Source organism: Myiozetetes cayanensis, unplaced genomic scaffold (genome assembly GCF_022539395.1).
Source record: "Myiozetetes cayanensis isolate MyiCay16 unplaced genomic scaffold, myiCay2020 scf5-8, whole genome shotgun sequence".
Lineage (NCBI taxonomy): Eukaryota > Metazoa > Chordata > Aves > Passeriformes > Tyrannidae > Myiozetetes > Myiozetetes cayanensis.
Genome location: NW_026087742.1, coordinates 28,790,738 through 28,814,634, shown reverse-complemented (window position 1 = coordinate 28,814,634; position 23,897 = coordinate 28,790,738). Strand labels below are relative to the sequence as shown.

Sequence of the window (23,897 nt, the reverse complement as noted above, 5' to 3'; positions counted from 1 at the left end):
CATGCTAGGAGTCTTCAACCCATACTAGTGACTACATAATGATGCTGGAGGGGAATCCTGATGATGCTGGAAGAAATGATTGCCAGTTATATGGTTCAGATACTGAGTTTGCTTCTGCTCACTCCTCCCAGGTAAACTGCAACACAGAGTCCAAACACACACCGCAGCACCCAGATTTGTGGTTTATATTTTACTTCCATTCTTTTTACAAGCAAGAAAATCCCTGGATTAAAGCAATCAGAATTAATCAGACACCCCAAAGAATTCACCAGGTAATGGCTGTCAGGATGAGCAGCATAGGTTGGGCTGGAGTTAGTCCTGAAATCCAACTTGAGATGTGTCCCAGCACCAATACCCCAAGCCCACTGAGATGTGACTTTCCAGGTGATGCATGTCCCATGATACCAGAAGCAATAATGCAGCAGCCCTCAGACATCTTCAACTAGTTGGATCCCTGTGGGCTGAAACAGTGGACAGTAAGGAAGCAGACCAAGTCCCTGGAGAAATGAGAGCAGAAGAGAGAGTAACCCAGAGAGCAAATAATATGACCCAAATTATTAACTTTGGGATACTAACAGCTAGGATGCTCTCACTAAGGGCTCTAAAGGAAAGGGGTTTTTCTGGTTTGATCTAGTATCCTTGGTTTTTGCCTCAGCCCCTCCCCAGAAAGAGAGGCTCCTCATACCTAAACAGAGTAGGTTGGAACTAGTACCATGAATTCTGCTTAGGGAGTTTCACATACAGTCCTAGATGAAGGGAACATGCTGAATCAGAGATACATGAGGCTCCAATGGAACAAGGAGAGGAGGCTGAGGTGCAGAGGAAACATCACAAGACTGCTAGGTCTGTATGGGGGGCTGAGGAAGGGACTTGCACCTACCTCAGATGCAGAAGATATTATAGTCAGTCAGGGCCTGCTCCTCTGCAACAGAACAGGAGAGATCCGAGTTATCCTTGCACAGATACAAGTGCAAACACCCAGGCAGCCCTGGCACCCCATGGCTCCATACTGACCTGGGTTGTAGTAGTTATAGACCCTGACATGGCCTGGTTTCAGGTTGGTCACCTCAATCTCCTTCTCCAGATGCAGAATGTATGTGTCAAAGACATGGGTCAGCTGGGGAAGAAAAGCAAATTGCAGTTAATTCATGAGCTGTTCTTTTCCTCACCTAAGTTTGATCCTACTAGCTGATAATAACAACTCTGAAAAGAGTCAAAGGCTGGGACACAATATGAATCTTAAGCATTCTGCTCTGCTAGTCACAGTTCTGGATTCTCCCAACAACTCTGGCAGTGCCCTCCACTCCTGCAGCTTCTCTAGTAGCACACACATACCTTGTCCAAGTAGATGGCAACACCTCCTTGTGTTTTCTCAGTTCTTCTCACAGAGTGCCAATGCTGCAGCTAGGACAGGAGAGCAGAGGAAGCGATTTAGTTTTGTCTTTGGAAAGGCAAGTGTGGGATATCTCAACAAGGTTTATCTGAGTTTCAGTATATGGATTCTCAATTTACTCACTTCCAAATTTAATTTGTACTCATCTCCCTGCAGGGCTACTCAGCTCCTGCAAACCCTAAGGACAGGAACCTAGGCTACTTAGCTGTTAAGGATATGCTGAGCAAATTGGGCCAGAAGTATCACCATCCTCAAGACTCGAAGATAAGAGACAACAGTATGCGTTAGAGTTTGTTGTGTGGCAGAGGGGAAAGGATGGTGAGACTGCTCAAGACAGGGACAGGCAACATGTTCCTATGCAACCTTCCCCTCTCCTTTGGCATGGATGGTCCCGCTGACACCACATCACCATCCCAATTCCATGTTTCTTACAGACATCCCAGATCCTGGAGCCAGGACGAATCCAGTCGGTAGTGACACCTCCAAAATCACCATGTTGGAAGTCGATTTCTTCCCATTGTACCTAGTGGAGAAGATTAAAAATAAACTCTCTCCCAGCTTACCCTGCCCTCTCCCACCATGTGCAGTACCCTGAGCGAGGTAGCCCAGCCTGGGGCCAAGGCAGTCGCTGCCTCCTCTCACAGGGGGAAGATGATAGTTGCACTGCTCTGAGCATCCCCAGTCTGAAGTTACTTCTTGTACTCCTCTCTCCAGCAAGAACCAAGGCCCTCAGTAACACTTCCCCATCCCCAGAGGCACTTCTGCGGTTATTATCCATCTTCCATCCAGCCCTTCTCCTGAAAATGCCTGGTGCCTCCACTGCAGCCAATCAGCACCCCTTAGCTCTCCAACCATGCCAGGCTTTCCTTCCCAAGTGGGGCAATATCTTTAGAGTCACCTGACATTGACAGAGACAGTAACAGAGCGTGTATTGTCCTCGGTGCAGTTGACTGGCTCGGTTTTCACTTGCAAGGCAAAGGATGTTGAGTCTTGTGGGGAGAGTGTGTTGTACCTCAGCACCAGCTGCAGGGAGAGACAAAAAGACAGACTAAGACATGAATAATCAGTTCAATATCATCTATTGCAACTATTCTTTTTCCACTGGCTACTCTAATCCTCAAGATTGGGTCCCAGATACTGAGTGGATAAACCATATACAGTAAGGTCACTCAGACTGGAAACCTTCCATGATCCTTCCATGGGATCCTTCTCAACCTTTCCACTGAGACTGTGCATATTAATCACACAGCAGTGGGACCACTATACAACATTTTCATCCTCCAGTACTCTTGAGAGCCATAGAAGCATCACTGTCCTGACATTTGGGCAGGTTCTGTCTCTGTCTCTCCAACACGCAGGTTCATTGCATTGGCAACGCGCTGGGATTAAGGCACAGTTAATGCACATTTTCTTCCATAGAGGTGCAGTGGAGAGTTCTGGCTTTGATAAGATGATGAGAAGAGGGTGGTCACAGCAGGAACTGTGGGAACCTACCCGAGTAAAGACACAACAGCTGCCGTGGGCCTGCACCAAGAACTCGCCCGGGACCTCTGTCAGTGCTGCCTCCTGCACCAAGAGCCGGTTCTGATAGGAGACTTGGAACTTCCTCCCAAAGCCTCCATGGGACCTAACCTTCACTTCTGCAACCCCTTGTGTGCTGTACGTCAGCGCTGCGTACTTAGCCAAGGCCTGCAAGGCGACTACTGTGTCCTGAAAAGGAAAAAACAAAAAACAATTAGATTTGCAGCTCTGAGACCCAGTGACGCTTGAACTCGGCATCCTGAGGACCTCCATATACAATGGCTCCTCTCCTCAAAGCATTTGCTCTTGCATATATTGTGTGTATATTTTGCAGAGGTTTTTCCCAAACAACATCCCTCTCCCTGGCCACAAGTTACCTGTGTTGAGGCAAACCCTCCATAGGCATTCTGCTGCCTGGTGAGCCAGGCCACGATGCCAGAGGCCATGGTGAGATCAGACTCTGTGATATTTGGCTTAGAGAGCAGGGCCAGGAGGATGTAGGCTGTCAGCTCCACATCCACAGACACTGGCTGTGACCAAGGGCTGGTGCTGTGTCGGTACTTGGATGATGTCTGACTCCAGTGGATCTGCCCATCTGGGAAAGGGAGGTAGTAGATGACCTTGAGGGATGTCAGGAAAGAAATCATTTGGCCTAAGCTCTTAAGACACAGTGTCTGCAAAGACCATTGAGCAAATTCCTCTTAGCTGGATCATCACATCACTGGGTCAACTACGTAAAACATACGTATTTTGCAATACCAAATACTCCACATTCCACACCAAGGTGATACACAGAAACCAATAAGCCAATAATCTGCATATGCATTATTTCCCAGACATCCAGCTTCTGAGCCAAGGGCTCAGAAAGGTCACCTGTCCCTTCTCTGATGTTCATCTGGCCCTGAGGTTCCCGTACCTTCTCTGATCGCCTTTTGATCAAGTATGTCAAGTAGCTCTTGGGTGCGTTGAGAGTCCTTAGCCAGGGCGAAGGTGTAGGCCAGCAGGGCCTGGGTGTAAGTGTTGGCAGCTTTGGGAAGGGAAGGAAGGAGGCAGCCCAGAGCCTTGTGCACCACTGTGCTCTACAGAAAAGAGTGACACAGGTGTGGGTCACAGACAAACACCTGTGAGGCAGACAGACACTGAGACACAAACAGAAGGATGCATAATTAGCATATGCCAGCACATAAAGTACTCCATACTTTCACCCAGGTGACTCTGTGCTTGAGCCTGCACTCTTTGTGTCAGTGCAGCACCACTAAGCAGTGTTTCCAGCCCTCGGCGCAAGGTGCTAGATAGACCACCCCCCTGAGCTGGTCCTGGGCTTCAGTGGTCCTCTCTCAATGAAATGAACATCCTTACTGCTGGAATAACACCATCACATCTTACTTTCCAATTCCAAACACAACAAAAGCAAAACCACACAATGGTAAATGCTTACACACAGCCTGCTGACCAAAATTGCTGCGTTTAATTCACCTCCCCAGTGAACAATTTTCCTGTGACCTGAAGGACATCTGTTGCCAGAAAGAAGGTTAATTTCCATCTGTCTTCCCTTTTTTTCCTAAGCCCATTATTTTCAGTTCCACTGAAAAGCATTGCTTTTTCACTTCCTTTTCTGATTTCTAGAGAACTTAGCTTCTCAATGTCTACAGCAATTGCATTTCTCCATCAAGTTAATCATGGTTCTTTACTTGCCAGTACCACAGTCTAGTAACTAGCTACAATCCTTAGGAATTGTAAGAGTTCCCTCCTATTGTTATTACTTAGGCGTGCAGTTCCAACTGCCCTACAGCACTCCTTTCCCAGACTTTTCTGTGAAGCTGAAATGTATTAGGAGTTACATTATGTCTGTTTACTTGACTTCGGGAGCAGCTCTACCCACCTCTCCTCAAGAACAACTCACTATTAGTTCTCAGCTGTGTAGGTCTAACAAGGGGATGGGAGGAAGGTGAGGAGGGGGGTAAGGGGAGCAGGAATGAGCAGTAAAGCCTGGGAAATGGCCATAGTATCTAGCCATGAAGTTTAACCTCACTTTCTCCCTGCCAGCAAATGTCCTCCTCAAGGGATAGTTGAGGCTTTTTGCCAAGAAGTGGTAGGATCTTCCTTGCCCATCCTATTCCTTTGTCCACAAATCTCTCCAAGATGCTCTTTTGCCTGCCCCAGTGATACCACTAAGGTCTTTAGGATTCCGATCTTAAGGTAAGAGTGTGGCAAAGAATCCCACTATTTACCTCTGGTGTCGCTCCTGCCTCCAAGTATGCAGCAGTGATGTAGGCAGCCAAGGGGACTTCCCCATCTACACCTCCCTAAAAAAAAGCATAAACAACAAAAAAGCTGGGAAAGTTAATACACAACGATCTGAAGCTTTTCAGAACAGGTCCCACCTATCCCTGGTTTGCTCTCTTGCAAGAAAGCAGAACAACACAGGAAAATGAACTTAAACAATTACCAATACACCTGGCAAGAACTGCTTTGTGTTGTCCTTCAGGGTGCTCTGGCTCCTACCTTCATGAATGTGTGAAAAAGTTGGCCCACATTTCTGAAGCAACCACTGGGAAGCTGGTGGAACTCCAGCCAGGTCAGAGCAGCTTCTATGGTCCTCTTGTCCAGGAAAATGTATGGCTTGGCTTGGACAAAGCATTTAACCACAAATGCAGTCAGCCTGATCAGGGACAACAGAAAAAAAGGCATGAGAGAGGGAAGAGAGAATCAGAAAGAGATGGAGTGCATGAAAGAGCAGGAAGAACGACTGGAAATTAAGAATTTAAGCAGAAGTGAGAAAAAATTTAAAAAGCGGGAGTTTGAAACTGGTAGATCTCTCTTAACCCACTGTGCTATTTTTAATATGCTGGTCCAAGGTCAGTTCATCCCAAGAACAACTGCCTACCCCTGGGTTGCCCTAGCCTACAAAGCTTCTAGAACACTTTGGATCCAATAGGACAGCAAGTCCTGTTGGAAGCCTCCAGGCTGTCAGAGATCACGTAGACAGCAGGGAGAGAGCCCAGGGCTTACCAAGTATTACCATACTCATCCTTGGTACCGAATTCACTGTAGGAGCCATCAGGGTGCTGATACTGCAGCTGTATCTGGTACCCTGAGAAAAAGGATAGGACATCAGCACTCAGAATGGTATTTGCAATCAAATCACTGTGAAGGGAATGGGGAGTTTGCGTGCTCCAGATGGAAGGGAAGTAGGCACCTGAGACTATTGGACACAGGGGAAGGAAGAGGAAGAAGGTAGGTCTCTTGTACTTGCCATTGCGCAGGAATCCTGTTGCCCTCTCTCTGATCTCAGGGGTCAGCTGCCTGGTTTTCTCCAGGTACTGCAGCACGTAGACAATGGGGGCAAACAGCACCATGTTCTGCTCCCCACAGCCATGGGGCATCTGCACCAGGTTGTCCAGGTTCTGAAGTGCTGTCCCCATGAGGTCACCTGAAACAAAACATAAGAATCCTGATCACCTCCTGGGCAGTAGGCTTTGGGATTCACCTCCTCCCACCTATGACCTGTTCCCAGCTGTGCACCAAGCAAGAAAGCCCCAGCACAGCAATGTGGGGTACCCCTAGTTATCACTGATAAGTGGTAGCCAGATTATCAATTCCACTGTGCCCTTCATATGGACTGTACACATTCCCATCCTGGCAGGGCAAGCTCATTAACAGCACACTCTCTCCCATGCTGAGTGTTTTAGATTGTCAGTAATTAGAAAATGCAGCCGCACACATGGGAAGAAAAAGGCAGTGAAGCCTTGAAAACCTCACAAAGGGTGGTGTGGGAGTCTGGGTTTGGGCCTTCCTATTGCTAAGCTCAGGGATTTGCAAAGGTACTATCATAGCTGAATTCCTTACCAGTGACTGAGATGGTGGCTCTGACTGAACCTTCAACCACATTAAGAGGCAACATCAGTGACACAGACTCCTGTGCTGGATCCCCTAACACCAGTTGGATAAGGTGTGGAAAGGACAAAAAGAAAGAGACTGTGAAGAAAACAGCCTTCAAAATTCCCAGAACCTGTTCAAGGCTGTTCTATGTTAACATCCCATTTTCCTGTCAGAGAGGCTGCAAATCACCTCAAAATCCCATTCCACCCTCAACTTCCTCCATTCACCTCACGGTGACTGTGCTGTCCTAACAGCCCTCTTTATAGAGAGGTTGAGAGGATTTTCTCCTGGAAACTCTCAGTGGTCCAAGCCACCTGTTCTTCTCTACAGAAATTGCTCCATCTTGTTTTAGATTTCAGTTGCAGGCTTGTCATCTCAATGCAGCTCATGCTCTCAAAATTAGCTGATGGCCCCATCATACACCATAAAATTCAAGACAGGAACAGCAATCCTAAGCCGTGTCCTCCAGCGTCACCATATTCAGTAGTCTGGTTTTATTTCCCACAGGAGAAAAATGCCTCAAGCTGTCACATTAGTGTCAGGGGTGTTGATGCTAAAAGATTGGACCTCCCCACATCCTTGCCTAGAGGAAAACTCTATCTGGCACCACAAATAAAGTATGCTTCTGCAGCTTTGTCTTGTGGACAGAGAAAATATTTCAACAAGTGGAAATACCCAGGAGCTGTTTAGGCAGGAAGAGGGGGATAAGCAGGGTGAAAGAAGAAAACAATCCTTCTACCTTTTTTGGGACACAGGATGGAGCTGTGAGCCTTTTCTACCAAAACTCCCTCTGGCTGTTGGAGCACAGAAAAGTAGCATTTTAATGAGCACAAAGGAGAGGAACAGGATTACAAGGGGATTTGAAGTAGATACGGACAAATCCTGGTTCAGACTGGACAGTCAGCGGGAATATCATTATTACCACACAAATATGCAAATTACTGTCAAACATTTGCACTTCATATTAGAAACTTCATATTAGAATTAGCACACATTTTCAGAACATCTTAACTTCTAAATGTCTGCAAAACTGATGCTGTGAGATTCAGCAGAGAACTCAGAAGCAAGGACATAATAGAGTGCTTAAAATTTTCCATGGTATGAAGTGGATGACACCCCTCTACCTCCTACATCCATCAGCCCTCACGGATGGGCCGAGCTCAGGCCCTGAGATGCTAATTTTGAATAGCAGGGGGTAACTCCCAGAACACGCACAAAATGTGGGTATTGCACAAAGCTCATTTTCAGGTTTAGGTGACAGAACAGCTTGACTGACCCGGACTTGAATGAGTTTGATGATTGTGTCTTTCTGTCCTTGTTTTGGGACAAATGGTATCTCTTCACCACAGAGCTCTTCTGTGGCCACAGCCTCTGTGTGGAGGGTGATGTTTGTGATCCCTGAAAATAACACACATTTAGGTACATAAAACATCTTCTGAGGAAGCACCTCCTATTAATATAATAGACATCACCTGCTGACAACAAAAAATTTGATCAGAGCCCTACGTGGTTCTGTATCCTCCTAGTCTGCACAGTCTGTGGACTTGCAAGTAATCAGGACCTTAGGATGAATACAAACAAGTACTCTCTGGGTAACAAAGCAAACAGCTCCTCAATGTCAGCCTTTACAAAACACTCTCACCTTGGTTTCATCCCTTCCCAGTTTCACCACCCCACCTCCCTGTTCTTCTCACCCAGTTGCTCAGCTGTGACACTCCACTGAAAGGTCTTGGCTTCGCCAGCGCACAAGCAGCTGCTGTAGACACAGCCCTCACATGGCTTCAGCTGGAAGTGTGCAAACTCCTCCAGGGTCACCTGGATCTGGAGAGGGAGCAGGGGTAATAAATAAACATCACGAACACAAAAAGGAAGCCTAACAGTTGGAAGCAGGGAAAGGTAGCCTGGGAGGAATATAGAGAGATTAAGTAGCCAGGGATCAGGCTAGGAAAGCTAAAGTCCTGGTGACCTGGGCAGGGATGTCAAGAGCAACAAGAAAAGCTTTCATAGGTGTGGTACTGATAAAAAGAAGACTAGGGAAGATGTGGACCCTTTCCAAAAGGAAAAAGAAGACCTGGTTATAAGGGACATGGAGAAGGCTGAAGCACTCAAGAAGTTCTTTGCCTCTGTCTTAACCAACAAGTGTTCCAGCCATACTGCTCACAGAAGGCAAAGGCAGGGACTGGGAGAATGAAGAACCACCTGCTGTAGGAGATGATCAAACTCATGACCATCTCAGGAAACTGAAGGTGCATTGGACCTGATGAGATACATCCACAGGTCCTGAGGGAGGTGGTGGAGGAAGTGGCTAAGCCACTATCCATCATATCTCATAGCAATCTGGTGAAGTTCCCTCTGACTGGAAAAGGGAAAACATAAACCCCATTTTTAAAAATGGAAATAATGAAGGTACCTTATTCCTTAAAAAGGGAAATAAGAAAGGGACAGGCCTGAGAGGTGGGCCTGTGTGAACCTCATGAAGTTCAACAAGGCCAAGTGTGAGGTCCTGCACCTGGATCGGGACAATCCCAAGCACAAACACAGGCTGAGTGGAGAATTAATTCCCAGAGCAGCTCTGAGGAGAAGGACTTGGGGGTGCTTGTAGACAAGAAGCTTGACATAACCCATCGATGTGTGCTGGCAGCCCAGAAAGTCAACTCTGTCCTGGGCTGCATCAAAACAGGCATGGCCAACAGGTCAAGGGAGGGGAATTCTTCCCCTCTGCTCTGGTGAGACCCCACCTGGAGTTCTGTGTCCAGCTCTGAGGACCTCAATGTAAGAAGGATGTGGATCTGCTGGAGCGAGTCCAGAAGAGGCCACGAAGATAATCAGGGAGCTGGAGCACCTCTGCTATGGGGACAGGCTGAGAGAGTTGGGGCTGTTCAGCCTGGAGAACAGAAAGCTCCAGGGAAATCTTAAGAGTCTCTTTCAGTACCTAAAAGGGCTAAAAGAGAGCTTGGAGAGGAACTTTTTACAAGGGCATGCAGTGATAGGGCAAGGGGTAATGGCTTTAAACTGAAAGAGGGTAGGGTTAGACTAGATATTAGAAAGAAATTATTTACTGTGAGGGTGGTGGGACACTGGAACAGGTTTCCCAGAGAAGCTGTGGATGCCCCATCCCTGGAAGTGTTCAAGGCCAGGTTGGATGGGGCCTTGAGCAACCTGGTCTAGTGGAAGGTGTTCCTGCCCATGGCAGGGAGTTGGAATGAGATGATCTTTAAGGTCCCCAAATCATTCTATGATTCTATGATCACAGGCCATGGATTTCAGCCATCTCCCGCTTTTCTCACAGAGCCTATCAGGGCTCACCTACCTTCATGCATTGCTGCAAGTTGTTGAAGACTGTGGCCTTCAAGTTGAAGGTCTCACCCTGGACCACTGAAGATGGCAGTGGGAGCTCCACAAGAAAGGGCTTGAAAACAAGCAGACTGGAGGCTGAAGCAAATCCAAAGCCATTACGTCCTGTGCAGAACATTCCTGCTTTCCATTCTGTGGTGGTGTCAGGCACAGTGACAGTGACATTCCTGTTCCCGCTGGGACTGAGGAGAATCAGACAGCAACAGAAGCATTTAACTGAAAGTTGCTGTACACCATACTCCACTAACCGGAGATCAAAACGTTCACTTTTGCCATGAGCATACAGGAAGGCAACACACACAACATAGAGATGTTTTGATGGCTCAGATCAGGTTGGTGGACAATAGGAGATATCTGCTGCTGGGGGTGAAGAGATGGTTGTATCTGGAAGGATACAACAAGGATACAGGGAGGTTGGAGAGGGCAGATGTGGAGGCATCTGGCCTGAGCCTACTCCAGTCTCCAGACAGCAGACAAGAAAATCTTGAAGACTGAGAGGAAAAGTCTCCAAAAGCTCCCTCAGTAGAGCCTGTGTGCACAATGAGCCTTTCTCACAGGACACAATTCCCAGTCCTGTGCAGGACTTCTATGGGCATCAGTTACCCCTGAATACCAGGATACACCTTGTGAGCACAGTTTGGCAAATGCCTGCCCACGAGGATACCACAGGCAGAGTGCAGGCAGTAAACCAAGCTGTTCTGCTGCACTTTACCTGCTTTTCTATTTTCCCATGACAGCCATTTGCCACGGATGGACAACATTTCTGTGTGATGGTCTGGTAGAGGAAAATGTATTAAATACAGATATCAGCTCCAATAAGAAACAGCCTGACAAGAATGAGCCCCACGACGTATGTCCTTAGGTGTCTTGCACAGCTGCCTATGATTTAAACTCAGTTGCATCTTCTGCCACTCCCAGCCACACTAAATGACTCAGACTGAACCCCTACTGCTCAGTTTACTCACCCCACAGAATACAAATCCCATAGCCAGGTTTGGGGAATAGGCTTGTGTACTTTCTCTTCAGCTGAAGAAACAGGGGGAAACTTAATGGGCTGATAGGTTGATGTCAGATGCTCTGCTGGAAATAACAAAGACCTAGTCACCACAGTGTCCTCAGGTCCTGGATAAGAGCAGAAGAGTTCCAACACAGTGCAGGCTGTAGCTAATCCAGTCAGCTCTCTGAAAGCATGGTATCAGAACAGAAGTTTCTGTCCCAAATTTTAAAATATCTTGCCTCATTTCAAATGACAGAGGTGCTTCGGGCTTTACTTGCATGTATGGGCACCATGGGACAGGCAACCAGTCCCTCACCTCAGAGGTAGGACCTGGTATTCAGACAGACCTCTAATATTTCAGATGCTGTGAGCCTCAGGCAGCCTCACACTAGCACGACAGATTTAGGGCCAGGGAACGCTCCTTCTCGTCCATTTTCAATTACAGGATTGGCTCAAACCCAGGACTACTTTCACCTGAAAGACTAAGCATCCTATGTAAGAAGAAACAGTGGGCAAATGCTTACTATTATATGCTTTAGGGGGCTGGGCAAACATCAGCATGGGCCTAGAAATAAACACTCCTGTTTTCTGCAGCTTAGTTGTCAGTGATGCAGTTGGACACACGGTGGGTTTCCTGATATTGGTGTTGGACATAATTTTCAACCCCATTTCCTGTGGGAAAAAGAAAGAACTGAATCACCAGAAGTTTGTCCTCTCCTCACTGCCCTCTGCCCTGTGTCTTCCTGTCCCCTCATGCAGTGGGGACTTGGCTGCGCTCTGGCTTGGCAAAGTATTCCCTTGCTTCACTTTGAGAGGGAATAACTCAGATCCTCAGCAATGGCCAAATGAGGTCTTCTGAGCTAATTCATCTGGCCTGAGTCAGCCAAATTTATTCCTTTTCAAACACACGGTCATTTAGATATCACGCCTTCTCAGCCTGCATGGTGCAACTGCTCGTGCTGTGGAGATTAAACAAACTATGTGAAATCCGGTTAAAGTAACCAGTAATCCTTGGCATCTTGAGTCACATAACTGAAGTGTGGTAACCACACAAAAATTTTTCCTGAGTCAACATTTCAAGTCACTTACTCAAATAACAAGTGAGCTACAACTGCACCTGTTCCCTGTACTGTCTATAACGGCATCCCCAGGATTATTGGTAAAGTCAGGGGGCTACACTCCCCTCAGTTCATAAATTATCTCAACCCACCAAATAAACCATTTTTACCCTGAATGCTGTAAACACATCAGGCTCATCAGGATTTGGGAACCCACATGAACGATCATCTTCAGACACTTGGTGAGGATACCTGGAGTTATAAACAGATGGGAACAACCCGTAGATCTGAGAATGTAAAAAAAAGCAAAAAATAAAATCAGCAGGAATTAAACCTGCCATTCTCTTCCTGTCATACATCCAAGGCCTGTTTGAATTGCTTCTGGCTACTGTGCATGAATGCATACCAGAAAGCCCAGGCCCACTGTCACTCTTCCCTGGCTCTCCTCTGACAGAGCCAGCACAGCCCACTGAACTGAACACAAGACAGACAACAGAAGCTGTCTTACCGCTGGTGCCCTGAGTGATGCTCAGCCTCTTTCTTAACCCCTAAACCCTACCCGTGCCACACTGAGAGTGCTGCTGATCCCTCTGGGCTGTGCTTTGAGTTCCTTGGAGATAAGCTCTGCACAGATGCCTTCTTCCCTCTTCATGTCATTACGAGGGAAGGGAGGAAGTCAGAGCAGGCTCACTCACCGAGTGGCTGCTGAGTTCTCTTCCTGGCTTAGTCAAAAGGGTGCTTCTATCCACAGCCCAGACAGCACACGTGGATCCAGGAGCTGCCAGCAGGTGGAGACCGACCTGGGAACCGGGAAGAGTCTCCGGCGTTGAGAAGCCCAGCTCCACCTGAATGGGAAGAATGCAGGCAATACCTGAGTGATATTTCTGATGCTGGCCACCCTACCACTTCCCAAGCAGCAAAGGGACCTACATGAAGAGAGTTTACAAGAACTTGTCTTGGACAGAAACCGAAGGAACCTTTCAGGAACCCCCAGAAGGTATCTAAAAAACATCACACTGAAGTTCTAACAGAAAAGACAGCAGAGGGGGAACCACAAGTGTCTACATGGAGACATTCCTGTGGAGTCAGAACATAGTGCTCTCTTTATCCAGCAAATCAGCCAGCCATGATAACACACCTCACACAGCTGTCTTCTGGAGCCCCAGATCAAAAATAAGCCTAGTCCTTATTCCCATGCTCTGTGTGGGGTTGGTTTTAGTTTCCTGAAGTTCTTCCTGTTCTTGTTTGAATCTGACTGCCTATAGCAAATAGACGGCTGTGGAGTTGTGGAGCAGGGGTAATGCCAGTCCTCAGAAGTTCATCTTTGGAGTGCAAAACACAGCCAAGAAAGCAGATTCCCATGGATGTCAAAACAACCACAAGCAGTCAGCCTTTTCAGCATTGCCAGTAAAATCCACTTCTTCCATCATTCACTTTCAGATGTCATCCTAACACCATATACTAACAACTCTAAGTGTCTGCTGCAGCAGCAGAGCTTGAGCTTGAGCTCTCCTGGGAACCACACTAATGACCTGTGCTGGGCTGGGCTATGATCCTGCTGGGCTGCAGTTGCTACACGTGTCTGTGGAGGCAGACAGCAATTCCCTGCCTTTGAACAGCAGCCCTCACAACGCTCAGCACACACTTGCTCTGTACATCCACAGTACACCTCACCATTCACCAACTGCAGTTCACATGGCAGCATCCCACATGGTATCAGCCACACACAGCTACACAGTCTCTCCTTTCCTTGCAGCAGACACATACACTCTCACAGATTCAGTCATAGCCTCAGACACAAATCCTACCTTATTTCTGAAACACATGGAGACACTGAAGATGGCAGAATCGGCAATGATTTTACCATTAGGGAAGATAACATAAACAACCAGTCTCGGAGTTGGGGCAGAGGTCAAGTTGAAGGTAAGAGGGATGGAGAAGAAGCCTTCCAGCACTAGATGGAGAAGAGAGGGAATAAGAGAAAGTAGATTTGGTAGTGCAAATAGATTCTGATCAGCTTTTGCCATTCTGCATGTGTCTGTTTAATGTGCCTGTTTAATTCCTTTCTTCAAGTATTTCACGATGGAGGAGATTTTTGGAGACCACTGAAACAATCAGCACATCTCTGAATCTGACATTCATGACTAGCAAAAGACTCTTCCTGTTTCTGTTCATCTCCTCAAGGACATGAAAAGGTACTTTGGAGTTCAAGCTTGGTTCCACAAAGAGTGAGAGTGTCAGATATCTTTCAAAGTCTCCCATCACCAAACATCTCCCATCCTGTAACCATAAAAGAGGTGACCTTTGTCCCAAAGCACCTCTAATTCAGGTTTGAAAAACAAGAGCTGAAGAAGTAGGCAACAATGGGTCAACACCCATCAAAATTAAAAGCTGTGGCATTCTAACTACTCAGATTATTTGTAGACACAGTTGCTATGGAGGGAAAAGCTATAGTTTCATGCCACTTGCAGGAGCAGCAAAAGGAGACTTTGAAAATGAAGATGACAGAGGATGAGCCTACATCTGATACAACAGAGAAGTGATGAGCCACCTCCACACCACAAAGAGCCTTATGCCACATATCCAAACAAGAGTGGATGCCACAGACCACTGACTGCTTGCTAAACATGAAACTGAGGAATGCACTTACTGTTTGGAAGCCCAACCCAAACAGTCTTCTGACCTGCATGGACTATCCCTCCTTTCCCTGTGACCTAGGGAAGAATACAGAAGGTGATAGTCACATAGTTAGTTCCATAGTCTTTGAGATCCATGTGAAGCTCAGAGTAACCCTGAAATTGGAGATTAGGTGGAGGTGGGGAAAGAGATATTAGCTTTATTCGCTCTTGGCTAGTAAGGAAAGTTCAGAAGATGAAGAGACTCATGGGAGAACAGGGAAGTTCAATGCCTGCCCTGCACCTGTGCAGAGCCTAAAAGAAAGGTTCTGCCTTCCTTGCTGTTACTGCAGTTGCAGAATCAAAACCAGGATCCATCCTCATGATGACTGGATGAGTTACCTGTCCTGGGCTAAGCCAAATCTATCAAATATCAGGCTTGAATCTCTAAGAGCTGCTAATCTTGTGCTTTCAGCTGTCACCCACTAGCACTTCCCAAGAAACTCACAAAGTAGGAGAAAATGACACGCCTGGGGCCATGTTCCAGGTCTTCCTCATAAATTCTGAAGTCCACCTGGACAGACTGCTTTTTACCACAGGGCATTGTTTCTGGCACACGGACAATAGAGAGAAAACTCCTGCTGGTGCTGTAGAACGGACGTATGAAATAAGAGGCTCTCTGGTAACTCAAATCAATTGTCCCAGGCTCTCTATCCAAATCTTGATGCAGGACACTTGCCTGGTGAGACAAAAACCCCGAACAAGTTAATTTCCCTAGTTAAGCAAGTCAGCTGCAAATCACCATAGCTGCACCTCGGTAAGATGATCTGAGCAACACCAAAGCACAGCTCTCTGTGTGGAGATCTCAAGAGAAAAGCAACTGGGATCTGGAGAATAAGCTCTCAGAGGGAGCCAAGATCCAGATCAAGCTGAGGTGTTTCAGGAACTACTTTCCTTCCCCTGCCACAAGACAGAGCAGACAGAGCTTTCCTCACTTACCTCCAGGGAGGCCAAGGTGCTGTTCCAAGCAGTCGTGTCCAGGCTAAATGAAACCGTCCCAGAGTCCCCAGTAATGTACTTCTGCTTAAATCGCTGCTCACCACAGCTTACTACAAGGAGGACTTCTTTGTGCTTCAGTGCCTTGCCTTGGTAGTCAATGACTTTAATCTGACAACATTGTGGTGAACAAGAGAAGTGCAGAAGAGTCTGATCAGTAGACAGAATCTCCTGCTTTTCCAAGTGAGGAGGAGCATTTCCAAAGACAGCAAGATCACCCTTTCAGTTACTAATACGATTATCAACACTGCTATTGGTCATGTCACGTTATCACTTGTGTTACCATGTCCATTCACAGAATCACAGAATGGGTAAGGTTGGAAGGGACCACAGTGGGTCACCTGGTCCAACCTCCAACACTCTCCATTCCTTCACAGCAAAAGGCAGCCTGGCTGCTGAAATTCCAGATGTTTGGGTTTGGACCCCACATACAGATGTCCATAGCTGCTGCTACTCATGGCTTATTTGGCAAATGGTTGCCTTGGGTGTTATTCTCACATTTGACAATTCAAGAGTTTTGTCTCTGGCCCAAACCCAGGCTGAAGGTGAGGTCAGAAAAGACAACAGGCAACTATGAAAGCACTATGAACAGTCACTAAGAAAGCATTCTTCACATTCTCCCCTTCAAAGGACTGTAACTGAATTACCTTCCCCCTGTACATCTCTCCAGTGTGGTAGTAAGAATTCACATCATCAAACAAGGCCATCCCGCCAATCCTGGAGATGAGTAATTTGTGGGAAGCATTGACTTGTGTCTCTGAATGAAAGCAGCAAAACAGAAACATAAGAGAAGGAGCAAGAAAGCCAAGCACCCCTCAGCCATTTCCCTGCAGGGTGACCCACTGGTAGTACTAATGGACATGTTGAGCTGCACACACATTTCATGTCATGATGGTGATCTGCCCACGACTCTGGGTATCTAGTCTTCCTCCCACCTAACTTCTAGCCTTTAGAGAGCTGCACCACCCAAGACTGCAGGCACTCAGACTGACTGTGTCATCCCATCAGGATCTGCTGGCTCTGTATCTGTGAGGTTTGATCGCAGGCCCCAAAGGGCTCAGAAAGCTCAGGCCTCTTTCTAGCCTGAAAGTCTTCAAAAGTGCTTTTGGTAATATTAGTGCAACTTTGCAGCCACCAGAAAGATTTCCAGAGTTACCTGTGGCATCCTCCACCAGCGAGGCCTCTGCAAATATGCTGTCCTGATAGTACCGAAAGTCTCGGCTGAAGGAGGAGAGACTCACATTTGTGAAGAAGCAGCCTGCCTCGTCTGTCTGAAAGTACAGAGAGAGGAAACAAGGTCTGAGCAAGGCAGAAGGCTAGAAATCATCAAAATGGTGCAGAAGAAGCAGTGCAAACCCCCTGCTTTCAGGGAGTTGCCTTTTGGCACAGCAGTCCAGGATGTGGAGCAGGCACATGATGCAAGCCCACTCATAGTCATCAGGTACAGCTACTGCGAAGCAGCACAGTAGAACACTGCCCAAGCATCTAAATAAATTGGGTAACACCACTATTACTTCAGCTAAAGCTTTCAGCTTGCCTTACTAGCACAAATGTCTCTGAATACAGCTCATCTCTTCCTGAGTATCTCACCTGGTTGTTGAATTTGTGGCAGAGATTGGGTTTTGAAGCGCTGGGCAGGAATGGGGCTATCTTCTGACAAAGGCTCACGTGAACTATTCCCTGGATGCTTTTCCCATGTGCATATCTGTTTGGGGGAGCAGGGAAAGGAAGAGACAGTCACACACAGTGGGAGAACACAGGGCTTGCAGCCCCAGAGATCACTTACAGATATTCACAGTACAGCTCAAGAGTGGCAGCCATGTAACAGGCCCAGGAGTCCTGACCCAGTAAAGCAGGGTCAGACTAGGGCACTGCAGTGATGGGATATCAAGGGCTCTGCGATATAATTAGTGCTAAATTAATCTGTTCTGGGAAACCAGTGTTGTAGGTGCTGACTCAGCACAGAGCTCTGCACTATACATCAGCAACACCTGCAATAACCCCAGGATATGCTGAAGGCATGCATCATCTTACAGGCAGAAACGTGGGTGATTAAGCAAGTGCCTTTCATTAAGAAAGCACCTTTACATGAGGCTAGCTCTACTGTTGTCCTTGGACCATATCTGAGGCAATTTGTTTTCAAACCTCTCTAGCTTCCACTAGAGCATAATCTCAAAAAGCTTCCTTTCATTTCCCATGAGTTTGTTCTGCAGATGAACACCAAGTATCTACCATGTATGTGCAAAAAGAAAACCAAAAATGGCTGCTTGTCAAAGGGTAGGTTGTTCCCCCAGGTTTTGTGTGTAGAGACTTGTGGAATTTTTTTAGAAAAGGTGCATTAGAGTGTCAGAGTAACACTTATAGGAACATTTTGTGTTGCATCAGGGTGAAAACAGCAGCCATGGAAGATTCTGGCCTCCTGTAACTGAAGTGCTCATCAGGCCAGAAATTAACACAGGGACACCTCACCAATCAGAATCCTCACCTTCCACATACCCGGAGCGGGAAGGTTGTATCTAGGGCATAAATCTGATTTGGTGCCTCAAAGATCACTTCAAATTTTGGCAGCACTGGAAGGAAAAAACAGAGAACTGTAGGAAACACAGGCCAGGGACAGCCTTCACTGGAGAATTAACATGAAGACAGAGTATGGTAGAATAAGAGACAGGAAATGGAGAAAGAAGGTGGTGAGTAATGGAAAGGGAATATTTCTGTCATGTCTTTAAAAGATTTGCTCCTTTCCAAAGTAAAACCAAACATGTCCATGAACCTGCACTTCTGGCAGCTATTTGCACGGAGAGAAAACTGGTCTCCCAACACAGTTGATTAGGGAATGAAAGTGAAGTTAGATGGCACTGGACTTCATACTCTCTGGCAAAGCCCATCCTAAATTACCTTGTTTTGTCTAAGATCTGCAGGAATCACCTGTGTCAAACATCATGCACAACATTCCTCCCACACACTGACCCAAGGCCCCAAAGCGGTCTCTCTCTGAGCCTCAGCTCAACCCTTTTCTATGACAGATGCTACTATTTTTCCGATTTGCTCCCAGGATGGTTATCAAGAAATAAACACCCAGCTTCCTAGAGCAAGAGTACAAGGTCCCCCTTGGAGCTCAGACAAATCCCCCACATGCCCATACCATACTCCTTAACGGAGAAGGTGCCGTATGCTTTGACGCTGGTTACGTTGATGACGTACGTTCCCAGCAGAGGCTCATCACTCAGCTGGAAAGACAGATCTGCAATGCCATCTTGAGGTACCACATTCAGCCACTGCTCTATCTGGTTGTTCTTAGGGTCCTACAAGAGAAAGAGAGAAACAGTTGTTCCCGCATCTCACCGGTCCACATCCCGTAGCAATCAAGCTTTAGGATTTCAGCCCTGTGGACTACCAGGTTCTGTAGCTAAGGAATGAGGTCTGGTATAGACTAATTGTGAAATGTTGAAGATACTCTAATGCCCAGGTTCTGCTCCCAGTTTCTGAGTCTCCTTCTACATTTATTTAAATTCTGATCTTAAGGAAAGATTTTTCACAGTTCTAACTTTCTTACATAAAAACATCTAAGATATCTGTCTATACTCCTGCATGTCTAGAACAGCTGAGGTTTCTACTGAAGTAACTGGGAGCATAACCTCAAATAAGTGCAGAAAAAAGATGCTGAAGGAGTGTGTTAAAGAATTTAACATCTAACAACAAAAAAGGTCCACTATTCCACTCAGAGGTCTGTAAGATCTACCAGAAACTGAATATGAATAGCACAGTGAACTGACTGCCATCATCATTAACAGTAGATTTCAGCATCACTCACCTGGAGAAGCAAAGAAATCTGGGGAGGAAAAAAGACAAAAACATTAGAAGAGAGAAATACATGCCAGCATCATACACAAGGCACTTTGGATACAGAGTCCTCTCTGAAGGATGTACAACTAGTGATTTGGAAATGTAGAGCCCTGACAACAATAAAAAGTAAAACAAATGCCACCAAAAACCAGAAATACCAGGTGGGTTCATGACAGTAAGGTCTGAAGAAAGGGAAAGGAAAAACCAATCTGGAGACCACCCAGCACTTGCTAATGACTTCCTGGTAGAAAAACTCAGGAAAAGTCCTGCAGTCCAAACAGACCTAGCTCTGGTTCACCTGCAGTCTCAAGGGGGTTACAGAAGTATAGGATCACAGAGTTTGGAAGGAAACTCTGGAGGTCATCTGGTCCAACACTCTGCTGAAGCATGTCTTTGTGCTCATAGCTTTCTATCCAGCTGGGTTCTGCACATCTCAAATTATGAAAATGCCTTCTCTGGACACGTTTCCATATCGTTGCAATGAAAAAGCTTGTCCTAATGTCTAGTCAGCATTTCCCACATTCCAGCTTGTAGGGGCCAGATTAAGAGCACCCTTCCCCATAACAAGGAAAACCCAACCTACAAAGTATTCACTCCCCACATGGCACCACCACATCAGGAATCAGTATATCACATGCTTGCGCTTGTAGGACTATTCTACCAAGATGAGCAAGAGACATGTACACCTCTGCCATCTTCCTGAGTTACCAGCTTTTATTTGAGTTACCCTTCCCCTCTGGACACTCATCAGGCCTGGCCCAGGGATGAATGTGGAAGAGCTGGAGCTTTAGCAGATGAGCAGGGTAGAAAGGAAGTAGGATCCATGCATGGTACAAGGCAGCCTTTTCCACAGTGCCCCAGGACTGGCTTACCGAATCATTGAGTGCGACAAATTCCTCATCCAGAGTCACAATGCGAAATTTCACTGAAGGCAAGGAAATCAGGGAATATATTTGTCAGATGTCAGTTCTTCCCTACAGACCCCTACTCCATCTGTTTCCCCAGCTCCTGTCTCCATTCTAGACACATTTGTCGCAACATGTGACACTAACATTCCCACATGTAAGATACCATGGACATGGTTATCATTATCCTACTGCCTCCTGCAACTTCAGAGTCATCATAAGCTGGATATTAGAGCCACTGAAAACATCACTGAACAAGAGACGTTGTCTCAAAGCCTTCTGCTAGGACTGTTCATGCATTTCAGGTAATTGCAGGCTTTCCACATGATGTAACCAGCAGAAAGCTTGGGGCTCACAGTTCCTCCCATTTGCACCTCACCTGTCTGCCCTGGCTGATAGATGGGCTTGTCTGTTTGGATGATGGTGCCACTCCTGGTCTTACAGATCAGGACCTTTTTCTTCTCCTCAATGTTGACCCCTTCACCTGCGATGGTCAGTTTGACAGTGGCAATTTCCTCTGTGCCATTAGCTGGAGGTGCAACCTACACAGACAGAGAGAGAAGAGCACACAGGCCCTGAGTAATCTTCTGGGGGCCCTGAGCAGGAACTGAGAGTAAAGTGGAAGAACTAACCAGTTCCCTCCAGCTGTCCCAGGACACTCCTTCCAATCTCTGGATCCAGATCACATCCAGATCTCACTCAGTCCTACATGACAGCAGGAGGCCCTGCATGTCATGGAATCTGTCCTTGTTTCCCACTGGTGACAAGCAGGTGCTTGACACCTCTGAGTCTTCAGACTTGCTCAGCAAGATGGGCAGATGACAGAAAGGTGGGAGATGGTACCAGAGAATCAAAAGAGAAAGATCAAGGTGTAGCACAGCCTCATATATTAGGCCTTCAGAACTACCCAGCATGCACAAGTAAGAAATCTAGATTAGGAAACACAACTAGAGGGTCTTTCTGACTCTAGCAGTCAGAGACTTCAGCAGCCTCAGCACAGAATATACAGTATATTTAAACGTCTGCCTTATCCTAGATCTTTGCTAAGTTCTCACAAACAATAAATAACATCTAAGATGTTCTTTAAAAACAACAAGCACATCCATTTCCATCCAAGTAGTCTTCAGTAGCTCCCAAGAGCTCAGTTGCTGCCTGATTTCAGGTATTACAGAAATTGCAGTATGTCATGTAAAATGAAATTTCCCCAGTCTTTATCTGCAGACCTGCACAAGTTGTTCAGAGAAGAGCTAAAGTTGCTTCATCTAGTCTTTAATGGAAGAGAAGGAAACAGGTACGTTCTTCCTATGTATCCAGAACTGTGGTAGATTTTAACAAACATAAATTCCATTTAAAAATTAGATTCAAAAAGGAAATTCAGTGCTAACCAACAGATACCGTGCAGAGCTATGCACCTCTATGCACCACTGACTCCTCTTCCTAACCAGCTCACACCAAGACAAAGTAGACTCTATCCACACCACCCCTGGTGACACAAGCGATTTCCTGAAGGGAAAATCAGTGGTGGCATTTGCCTAGGGCGGCTCACCCAGAACTTAGTGCACAGGAAAGTCTTCTTCTTCTGGATGGTTTCTTGCATTAAGAGCTCACGTCCCGCAGAGTGCTCCAAGACCAGGTTCACTTGAAGCTTTGCTTCATGACAGGTGATATGGAGGCAGGCGACTTGGGTGGACGGGTAGCGGAGAGCTGCAGGGATCACCACCAGATAATGTCTGGGGCAGGGGAAGAAATCAGAGGCAGCATCAGTTTGAAGGCTCAACAGCTGGAAAATATCTTCCCTGCTGTGGCCCACTACTGCAAAATCCTCATCAATGTGCCACAGCTGCAGTCAGTATTCAAGAGCAACCATGAACGCAGCAAAGTGCACCACTAAAACTTGAGAAACAGTTTCTGCTTTCACAGAGTATTCTGAATTGGAAGGGACCCACAAAGATCATCAAGTCCAACCCTTACGTGAATGGCCCATACAGGAATCAAACTGACAACCTTGGTGTTATCAGCACCATGCTCTAACCAGCTGAGCTAATCTCGGGGTTGATTAGTTTCAGTATAGCCCTATAACCTTTCTCAAACCTCTTACTCCACTAATGTCCTGAACTCCCAAAAAGCATCCCATGCAGTCTTTAGAAGAAGTCCCTGGGCCTAAGGTCTGACTGGGAAGTCCCACAAAAAGCTGGCTCGGTTTGACATACAGGAGTCAATCTAAAGCATGTGAAATGCAAGGCAAATGACTCAGCTACCCTTTGGCGTGATCTAACAGAGCAGGAAGCACAAGAGCTGATGGCATGGGATGTGGTCTGTCTACCTAGACTGATGCCTTCCTGAAAGAGACTGAAACAGGAGTTCAGCATCACTCACAGTTGGTGAAAAGCAGCGGCAGCATGGAACAGAAGGCTCAGGAGGATGGCTATCCTCATCCTGGGGACTCTTGCTGCCCAATGGCTCTCTTCCTGTGGAATCACTGAGGATAATGGGGGGGTGGGGGGCTAATTTCTTCTAGGACAGCCTAAATGAAGAGGTGGGATGAGGGGAGGAGCCAGCCTCTCCCCACCTCTCCCTCTCTCCTGGGATTATGCACAGGCAGTGGTAAGTGATGAGGTGCACTGTGCCAAGTGCCCCTTAGCCAATAGCAGCCTCTTTGGCTCTCATCCACGAGTTCAGAACATCCCCTCCTGCAAGGTTGCCATGGAGGCACCTGACCAAATGGACTTCTTATGGTAAAAAAACAGTGAGAACTTTGCTGACCAGTGACCCAGGCCAGGTCCTGATCACTTGTCACTTGCATCCCTTTGTTTCAGCTGGAGATGGATTGCTGCTGTGCAGCTTGCAGCAAGAGCTCACCCTGCACACAGCGGGTGGTGTTGTCATTTGGGATAGAGCTCAGTAGCTCCAGATCAGATTATGGAAATATGGATCTCCTTAGGCTGTTTGGCATGAGAATGGCAGCAAATGCTTGCATGTGTGTAAGGAAGCACTGTAGCAACACTCCCACCAGCCAGCAATCACTAAGGAGTGAACAATTTTGCCTTTTCCTTCCCTTCATACAATGAGGAAAATGGAAATAAATACTGGTCCACAGGGGTCTCCACCAGTGCCCTGCAACACCCATTAGTCATGGAACCATCTGCAAAGAGGGGTCCTCAGGAACTGCTTCCAGTTCTTCGTTGTTCATGTCTGGGTCTGAAAGGTCTAGGGTAGACAGCCTTTAGGTTCTGTTTTTGAACCTGAGGGTCGAGTTAAAGTCACAAATTAAAC

The 23,897-nt window shown here is 46.8% G+C and overlaps 1 protein-coding gene across 1 annotated transcript; it reads right to left on the bottom strand.

Moving 5' to 3' along the window:
• Positions 1-229: 229 nt before the first annotated feature.
• Positions 230-23,059, bottom strand: LOC126648450 (alpha-2-macroglobulin-like protein 1). Its single transcript, XM_050331392.1, has 36 exons — positions 23,001-23,059; positions 22,171-22,354; positions 21,004-21,166; positions 20,592-20,644; positions 19,688-19,705; positions 19,019-19,178; positions 18,362-18,446; positions 17,467-17,581; positions 17,033-17,147; positions 16,524-16,633; positions 15,820-15,987; positions 15,329-15,559; positions 14,856-14,919; positions 14,014-14,159; positions 12,901-13,050; positions 12,376-12,492; positions 11,672-11,819; positions 11,116-11,230; positions 10,107-10,332; positions 8,491-8,617; positions 8,073-8,194; positions 7,536-7,590; positions 6,764-6,847; positions 6,171-6,347; positions 5,927-6,008; positions 5,420-5,576; positions 5,146-5,220; positions 3,831-3,993; positions 3,292-3,509; positions 2,888-3,103; positions 2,292-2,416; positions 1,826-1,916; positions 1,336-1,404; positions 1,015-1,117; positions 881-922; positions 230-461 (listed from the first exon to the last, which is right to left on the bottom strand). The coding sequence occupies exons 1-35, from the start codon at positions 23,057-23,059 to the stop codon at positions 882-884; spliced, it is 4,332 nt and encodes a 1,443-aa protein (XP_050187349.1). The 3' UTR covers positions 230-461; position 881.
• Between the last annotated feature and the right edge of the window lie 838 nt (positions 23,060-23,897).